This window comes from Felis catus, chromosome E1, assembly GCF_018350175.1.
Source record: "Felis catus isolate Fca126 chromosome E1, F.catus_Fca126_mat1.0, whole genome shotgun sequence".
NCBI classification, from domain to species: Eukaryota; Metazoa; Chordata; class Mammalia; order Carnivora; family Felidae; genus Felis; species Felis catus.
The window spans coordinates 28,632,860-28,642,284 of NC_058381.1; the positions used below are offsets into that span (position 1 = coordinate 28,632,860).

The 9,425-nt window shown below is 43.2% G+C and overlaps 1 protein-coding gene across 1 annotated transcript; it reads right to left on the reverse strand.

The window, feature by feature from the left end:
* Positions 1 to 223: 223 nt before the first annotated feature.
* Positions 224 to 2,218, reverse strand: LOC101098177 (olfactory receptor 4D2). Its single transcript, XM_003996638.4, has one exon. The coding sequence runs from the start codon at positions 1,973 to 1,975 to the stop codon at positions 833 to 835; it is 1,143 nt and encodes a 380-aa protein (XP_003996687.2). The 5' UTR covers positions 1,976 to 2,218; the 3' UTR covers positions 224 to 832.
* Between the last annotated feature and the right edge of the window lie 7,207 nt (positions 2,219 to 9,425).

The window sequence follows — 9,425 nt, forward strand, 5'->3', positions numbered from 1 at the left end:
TGGGGTTTAATGGGTAGATAGCAGTCTCTGATGGTAGTCAGAGCCGTGCAGACATGCCCCTGAATTTATACTCACTCCTGAGCACGTTGCATGGCCCTCTGGAGTTCAGCTCCCACCCTATCCATGCCTCCCTCACCGCACTGAGGAATCGCCACCAAACACTTCCAAAACACCGCTCAACCCATGAAAAAACATATGTCAGGAATAACAATGACAATAACCCTCACATAGGTTCTATGTAAGGTTGATAAAATATTCTTATACACGTTTTGGATCTTATAACAAATCTGTGAGATTATTGGGACAGATATTGCTTTATGCCAGTTTGGTGAGGAGGAATCCATGAGTTCAAGAGAGGCCAGGCAGCTTATCCAAGGTCAGCAGTCTGGTAACATATGGGTCCAGGGCTCCCAAGCTAAGGCTATGTCTTCAAGGTCTGTGCTTTCTCTAACACTCTGGACACAGGTCAAAAGGGGTGCTGGGAAGAGAAGTCAAAACACGTAAACTAGAAGTGCCTTCGCTGGGGGAAATGCCCTCATCACAAGAGGAAACGATTCCCCCAAGAAGGGGGAAAGAAGGGTGTAGCTTTCCAGAGTCATGAGAACACTTCTCAATGAGCAGGGGTTTTAGAAACCTGGCACAAGCCTTAGCCACCAAAGGGGACTTTTCCCTTTTTCCCAAAGATCTGAGTCAGTTGCTTAGTTTCAAAACTCACTTCTATGATGACCTCCACAACATAGGCACAAGCTATGAAGACAGCCAGCAGACACAGTAGCTTTCCCTCCATTTTACAAATGGAACACAAAGCCAGAGAGAAGTGACCCACTCATTGTCACTTCCTTTTACAAACCAGCCGGCGCCTCCCTAGTCTCTTCACTGCTGCCTGCACCTCCTGGTTCCTCAGGGTGTAGATCATGGGGTTGAGCATGGGGGTCATGACCGTGTGGCTGATGGACACAGCCTTGTCCATGGAGAAGGGGGTGAAGGGCCGGGCATAGAGGTAAATGCTTGGAATGAAAACCATAGACACCACGACGATGTGGGTGGTGCAAGTGGAAGCTGCCTTCCTCCTCGCCTGCCCAGAGTGGGACCTCAGCATCACCAGGATGACTGAGTAGGAGGTCAGGAGGAGAAAGAACCAGATGACATCCAGCAGCCCACTGTTGGAGATCATGAGGAACTCCAGGAGGGTGGTGTCAGTGCAGGCAAGTCTCAGCACTTGTGGGACATCACAGTAGAAGTTATCCAGGACGTTGGGGCCACAGAAAGGCAACGGGAGCATCAGAGCCAGTTGGGCAACGGAATGGACGAATCCTCCTATCCAGCTAGCCACCACAAGTCCCACACAGAGCTGTGTATTCATGATGGTCACATAGTGGAGGGGTCGGGAGATGGCAACAAGGCGGTCATAGGCCATGACTGAGAGGAAGAAGACCATGGCGCCTCCCAGAAAGTGGAAGAAGAAGATCTGGGCCATGCAGCCCTGGTAGGAGATGGTCTTCTTCTCAGAGAGGAAGTCCACCAGCATCTTTGGGGCAGTGACAGAGGAGAAACAGAGGTCTAAGACAGCCAGATTTCGGAGCAGAAAGTACATGGGTGTGTGGAGCCGTGTGTCTGAGGTCACCGTGACCATAATGAGGAGGTTTCCCATGACAGTGGTGGTATAGACAAACAGGAACACCAGAAACAGAAAAAGCTGGAGCTCTCGAGTCTGTGAGAGTCCCAGGAAGACAAATTCTGATACCCACGTGAGGTTTCCTTGTTCCATGGCAATTTTCTCCATACACCTAAAGAAAAGGAACCACAGGAACCACAGGATGCATGAAGTTACCACTTGTCTATTTAGTGCTCTGGAGCTCAGAACTGAGTTGTCCAGGTCTATATGATGGGCATTGCATGTGTAGCCCATATCACTAGGTGCTGATGAAATGGGCTTATCTCTAGAGAGTTTACAGGTTGGTGCTGTAATATACATTCATAAGATATCTTAATGCCATCCAGAGACATATCAACCTGCCTTTCAAAGACAGTGGTAGGGAGACAGTTGGAGTCCAACAGAATATCAGTCAAATATCAAGACTTCCATTTCCTTAAGATTTGACTTTGATTAAGTTTACTCAATCTCTCTAGGTCTACCTCATTATCTGAAAGTTAGGAATAAAAATACTTTATGGCCTCTTCAGATGGCTGAAGTAGAATGATACATACAAAGTTTCTAGAATAGTGCCTGGAAATAAATGGTAATCACTCTCTGTGTAGCCTCCTCCTCTAAAGACATCCTTCCTTCTTCCCATCTCAAATACATTTTTCTTTAGTCACTTTTCACACAATATTGAACATGTCATCATGTTAATGAACTTTTTATATTGTCTGTTTTTCCTCCACAATTCAACCATGTCATCTTACAGACAGATGGTCTCAATTTCACAATATATTTGTGTCCCTCAGTCCCCATCCTCGCTCACAGTTGGTACTTAATAAGTGCCAGATGTTGCCTGCTGGATGGGTGAGTAGGGTATGCAGGTTTGTGCAGAGGAGCCCAAGGAGGAGCCCATGGAGACATGATTGAACACCTGGGATATCTGGTCTCCTCCACCCCCTAGCATAGGTGTTCCCTTACTTGGTGAGGCTCCCCAGAACATATGTGGACACAAGAGGCAGAGGGATAAGGGACTTTCATGACATCAAGTAATAGGTGACAAATATATTGTTTGAAGAAGACTCCGCTCTTCTGAAAGGACAGCAATTTCAGAAGAGGGTACTGAATCCAGAGGTAGAAGAGAAAGGAAAATATTACAGGAAAAGAAATGGAAATCGATGAAGAATTAAGGGTAGATGAAGAGGAAGTGCGAGGGAGGAACAGAGCAGGTGAAGGAAGGGGAAATAGGAAGGCAGTGGGCGAGGGAGGGAACGGGGCCAAAGCTGGAGAAGGTGATGGAGGTGGAAAGGTCAATAGAAACAGGGTTAGGGGGGCTTCAGTCTCCCATCCTCTCTCACCTGCCTGTGCAATCCAGTATCTATTAGCTTTCTCTTTGAATTGCTCACATCCATTTGCTTTCCCTCAAGTCCACCTTCAGCACAGTACCGCTCACTAGCATTCCTTAGGAGCCACATTGAATATTTTTTGTAGATCATGTCAGAGGGGAAATACATACCTGCATATGCGCACACACCATCCACTCAGCAAGTCATAAGAGCTGTCAAAATGAAGCCTCCTTCTGCCTTCCTAATCAGTATCTCTGCATCTGACGAACCACTGTCTCTTTAATGGATTGTAGTTTCTAAAACATGCCACATATTTGCTTATTTCCATGTTTGTTTCCTAGAATCCTGTTCCCCACCTTCTCAGCCTTAGAAACTACCCACTCAGACATCACCTTCTCTGCCACTTATTTCACCAACTCTCCCCTGCAGAACTACTATTTCTCAGCTTCTTATATTTTTTAAAATACCTCGGTTATAGGTTTATCATCACTCATTTGTTCCATCTTCTGTCAACCAAGTACATTATAATTTCAATATCTCAGTAACCCTAGAACTTGGAACAACAACTCTGATATGGCACGTGCTCAATAAATGTTGTCAAATTAATGTCTCAAGTAGGCAACTGATTATGTGGAGAAGTTTTGAGTGATTTTACTTATCCCCTGCCTGTACCTCCTAAGGCCCCTTCTACACCCGCTTGCTAAAATGACTAGGTTTTACATGCAACCCGAAGCCACTGTTTTAACGGCACATTCCCCCTGAATTACTTCCTGAGGCTCTCCTCACGCTTTAGACTTAGCTACCGTCAGGTCTATGTCACCTGTTTATTCTGCCCACCAGCTAGCAGGTGTTTTCAAGAACCCAAATACTGCTGACCTATTGGTAGGTGAGGAAACCCTCAGTCTCTCACCTTTCCTCAGCCCAGAATGGGAGAAGAGAGTTCAGGTCTTACATCTTTCTGGGGGGGGTTCTTTCCATGTCCCTTTGCAGCTTCCTGGTGCCAGCCCATACCCCCATGCACCCTCATGGACGTGACCCTGGGGAAGAGGGCATAATCTCAGGGAGAAACTATTGGGCTCAGGAAGTAGAGCTGGAATGATTCCCACTGGGGACAAGGGAGCAATGGGAGTTGTTAAAAAGTTGCTAAGTCTCTCAAAAACACTAGTTGAGAGGTCTGCCTTGAGGGCAAAAAACAAAAACAAAAACAAAAACAAAAACCCTACCAAAGACATTGAAAATTGTAGAAATTCATGAAATATAGAATTAGGAGGACAGAGTCTCTGCAAAAGGATTAACATGTCTGAGACTTTTGGAAGGACCCGTTTCATAGAGCAGTGGTTCACACACTCGAGCATGCATTAGAATCACCTGCAGGGTGCACTGAAACTCAGCCCGCACAGAGTGTCTGATTGAGTAGGTCTTGTGGGAGCCTGAGAACTGGCATTTCTGACAAGCTTTCAGATAATTCTGATGCTGCTTCTCTGGGGCCGCAGTCTGAGAACGACTTACCTCAGGTTTGTCAGCACGTGGACAGTTCTCCCTCACAGCATCACCAACACGACCAGTTTGATATATTAAAAAAAATTTTTATTTGATATTTATCTTAAAAATAATTTTAATTGATCTTAACTTGGGCAATTCATAAGTGGAAAATGTATACCGCCTTGGAATCTGAAACCATGTAAACTTTGTGGGGTTCTTTTTGCCAACCAGACGACAAAGTTGATTCCCCATCCATATCCAATTCTATTGGGCCTTCTATAAAATTCTAGTACTCTTTATTACTCAGTAAGATCTTTCCTTTCATACAAGGACTAGTACAGGAAGTGCATATATTTTCTTATTATGATGAACTGGTCAGAATTGGAATTGCCTGGCTTCCTAAATTTGGTGCACTATGGAAACTTTGATTTCTTAGAATCTCTCTGTTCCACATGAGGTTTCCAAGTTGGTCTGAGTTCTTTCAGTATAAATATTTATACTTAATAAAATGAAGTCCCTCTGGCATATAGAAACACTATTCAAAGCTTTGGTTTCTTCCAACATACAAGAGCTATAAACTTAAAAAGCTAATTCTTCCCAAGATTTAGAGCTATACTCCATTTTAAAATCCAGCTGCTTGTAAAAATAGCCTATGTTAATGCTGGAAAAGGGAATAGCCTTTATCAATCTCATTAACTATCAGATGTCACTAACTATAAGATAATTCACAGTAACTAATTAAATTACCTAGATTAAATCCTTATGATTCTGATTTACCTCTCAGTAAGAAAGCCCATGTATGTTCTAGTTTATATATGTCTCCTCTCAAGGCACATAAATGTCTGTAAAATGTCTCCTAAACCACATGTCAACCCCAAAGTTGATTCCTCCGTGTGAGTTTATGGATGATTTATCTGTTTTAAAAATTGATTACACTATGGCTTATTGCTTTGGAGTTTTGTAGCTGGCCTATTTTGAAAATTCGGTAAATGTTTGTTAGCACAAGTGGAAGTTATCCTTGAAGAGCAGGAGAGCACAGAGAGCATGTCTGGGTCCACCTCTCTGCCCAGTGCTGGGGACACAAATATAAGGCATACAGTTTGCTTTCAATGAACTCACAGTCAAGTGGGGAAAACAGACTAAGAAACACATAAATGCACTCACATCAAGGAGGAAACAGCTCTATCAGGGAAGGACTCAAAGGTTAAAGGACTGAGCACCTAGCCATGCCTGGGAGAGAAGGGAAAAGGGTTAGCATTTGAACAAAGGGACAGTTCATGCATGTAGGCAGAAGTGTGTTTCTGGCAGGAAGAACAGAGACCCAGAGATGAAATGGCACAGCATCTACTCCAGGAACCCGGAGCACCTCAGCAAGGCCAGAGCACAGGGCAAGTGGTGGGGGATGAGGGAGGGAAGGAGGCAGGGATCAGACTCTGGAGAGCTTGGAAGAACCAGGTTAATGAATTTAGATTTATCTAACAGGACATGAGAAGCCAGTGGAGAACATGATTCAGGAGAGTGACCTATAGATGAAGGCCTCCACAGCCACAGGGGGAAGGAGATGAGAGGGTGGATGGAACAGACATGGGGGAGCTGTTCCTCCATTTCTTCACACCCCATCTTGTTTCAGCAAAGACTTAACGAGGGCAGTAAGAGCCTGTAACTTTGTCTGTGTCCTCGACTCATCCCATCCCAGCTTCAAAACCCTTAAAGATGTGAGGAGAGTGAAGAGAAGAGAAGAGAAGAGAGGAGAAAGGAAAGGAGATGGGAGATATGAAAAGAAGGAGGAGGGGGCATCTGGGTGACTTTGGCTCAGCTCATGATCTTGTGGTTGGTGAGTTCAAGCACCGCATCGGTCTCTGTGCTGACAGCTCAGAGCCTGGAGCCTGCTTTGGATTCTGTGTCTCCCTCTTTCTCTGACCCTCCCCCACTGCACTCTGTCTCTCCCTCAAACATAAATAAACATTAAAAAATTTTTTTAATTAAAAAAATTTGAAAAAACAAAAACAAAAGAAAAGGAGGAGAGAAAAAGTTGATTCAGAAAAATCAGGGAGTCAAAGCCAATGAGCCAGGTGGGACCATGGCCCAATGATATCAAGACACCACCTGAGTGACTCTGTGATGCTCTTGGCCTTTCCCTCATGAGCCAAGATGGACTCCATGGCTTCAATAATCATGTGTGTCCTCACACACTCTCATTCAAAGGCTAGAGGGAAGCAAAGGGGTGTGGGACAGTTTATTTTTCCTCCTACATCTCTGGCCTTTAATCATGGAGGAAAAATCTTTCCCAAAATCTCTCTGGCAAACACACTTTTTGTAGTATTTGTCATTCCTGGATCACATGAACATGTGAGCACTCCTAGCTTTAAAGTGTTCTGGCAAAGTGAATACCTATGAGAGGGACAAGCAAGGGAGATGTGGCTGGGGATGACTGTTGGGTAGGCACCCAAGAGCAATGCTATATTCATATAAAGCACCTAGGAACAGGAATGAACATAATGGGCCAGAGGCAAAAGGATCTTCACAATGATGCAAAGTCTCTCTTACACAACAAAATTCGTAATAGCAGAGGTCACAAACTCAGATGTGAGTAAGGTACTTGAGAGAGGGATGTCAGGTAGGAATCTTTCTATACTAAGAGGTACTGAGGCTCATCACCCCAGTGCAAAATTCTCGCATCTAAGCCAAAGACAGAAAGTCAAGATTTTTTTTCCTTTGGAGAAAAAGCTCTGGAAAAATAGACCTTTATGTGTTGTCACTTGGGGGTTCTTCAGGGGTTCTACCTGAACCCCTGAAGTGAAATCTACACTATACATAGAGGTACCAATTAGCATTGTATTGCCTTACTCTTAAATGCAGATAATCGAAGATCACCAGGAGTTTACGGAAGACCACCAACAGAAAGGGCAAACACAAAATAAATAGAAAAATAAATGAGAAGAAAAAAGAAATGGCCTGGGAAGCAGAAGAAAACTTTTTTTAATCTCCAGTTCATATAATTAGCATCCTTTGAGAGAAGCAAGAAGGTAGAGTAGCCATAACATAAGAACAGGATGGCATGGACAAAAGTCACAGAACAAAGAAGAGTTCTTGGAAATTAAAATGTGTTGACAGGAATGAAAACTGTAATAGCAGAATTTGAAAATAGAGTTGAGAAAATCCCTTCTGAATGTAGAATAAAAACATATTTTGAATGGGGTGTCCATAGGATATGACCCAGTATGGGCTGTCAGAGCCTGGGTGTCTCCTCCTGGGACCTACCCATTGTGGGTGTTAAAGCAAGGTGAGGAGAACATCATTCAGTGCAAGGAATCAAAGCTTCGAAGGGATGAGGTGCGTGTTCATTCAGGGGTTCAGTCTGACACCAGGACTTGGAGACCAAGCAGGGCGAGGAGGATGTCCACATGGGGGACATTGTGAAGTGAGATTTTTGGAGCATGAGTAGTGTAAGAAACTGACTGAGTTGGGGGGCTGGCCTGCAGTGTGATACCAAAGCCCAAGTGCAGTAAGGAAATGGATCTGGTATGGGCAGTGGGTTGTATAGAGGGAGATAAATTAAATAAGTTAATAAATTAAGGATAGAGTGATGGCAGAGTGGGGAACTCTCAGGACTCATCCCTCCAAAGAAACATTGAAAAGATGTATATACCAAAGAATAGAATTGAGAGTCCAGGAATAAATTCATACATTTAGAGTTAATTGATTTATTTTTTATTTTTATTTATTTATTTATTCTACAGTCAATTGATTTTCAAAGAACTCTTCAATGGGGGAAAATAGTCTCTTCAATGAATGGCACGAGGACAAGTGGATATCCACACAAAAAAGAATAAAGTTGGATTGCTACCTTAAACCATATACAAAAATTAACTTGAGGGGCACCTGGGTGGCTCAGTAGGTTAAGCGTCTGACTCTTGATTCAGCTCAGGTCATAATCTCACAGTTCATGAGTTCAAGCCCTGCATCAGCTCCATGCTGACAGTGTGGAGACTGCTCGGGATTCTCTCTCTCCCTCTCTCTCTGCCCCTTTCTGGCTCATGCTCGTGCTCCCTCTCTCTCAAAAATAAATGAATAAACTTAAAAAAATAACTCAAAAAAGACCTAAATATAAGAGCTAAAGTTATAAAACTCCTAGAAAACTAGAGTAAATCTTCATGACCCTGGCTAAATCAGTGAGCACTCCCAGCACCCAGATAGTGACGTAAACACCATTCTTCACCAAAATTGCTTTTGGCAGGACTGTTTAGAGAAATACTTGATTCCAGAGCCAGAACAGGAAAATATAAGATAAGCGTGTGCATGACACTGTGCCAGAAAGTAAGGATGTGCTTGAAAAAGCACCTTGAAGAGACTCCAACTGGCCAACTCTGGGACAAATTAGTAATAGATTATAACTCAATTGATTAAAAAAAAGGAAAATACAAATCCACACAGATAGAAATAAACAAAAGAATAAACTGCAAGTTTGATAAAGAACCAGATATTGACATAGTCTCAAAGTACCTCCTCACAAAATATTTACTATTTTTCAAGAGAAAATGATAACAAAGATGAGAATCCTAACACCTCCTCAGTCAAGTAATCGAAGTGATAGGGCATTAGTAATGAGACAAAGCAACATCAGTCGCACCTCATAACATGCAATAAGAACACACAGCATGGCTTCTGGGATGTCCTTGAAAGAGTGACCAAAATGCATCACCTGAAGCTAATCACCCAAAATATCAGCCAAATCCAAATTAAAGGACATTCTACAGAATCACTGGCCTGTAATCTTTGAAAGTGCCAAGATAACCAAATTCAAGAAGCTCTTCCAGATTCGAGATGTCTAAAAAGACACAACAACAAAATGCAACATGTGATTTGGATCCAGCTTCTCTTTCTAGATGACTTTACTGTGATATTTGGCAAAACTTGAATGGAGGCTGAAAACTGGATTCTAGCAACATATTGTTACT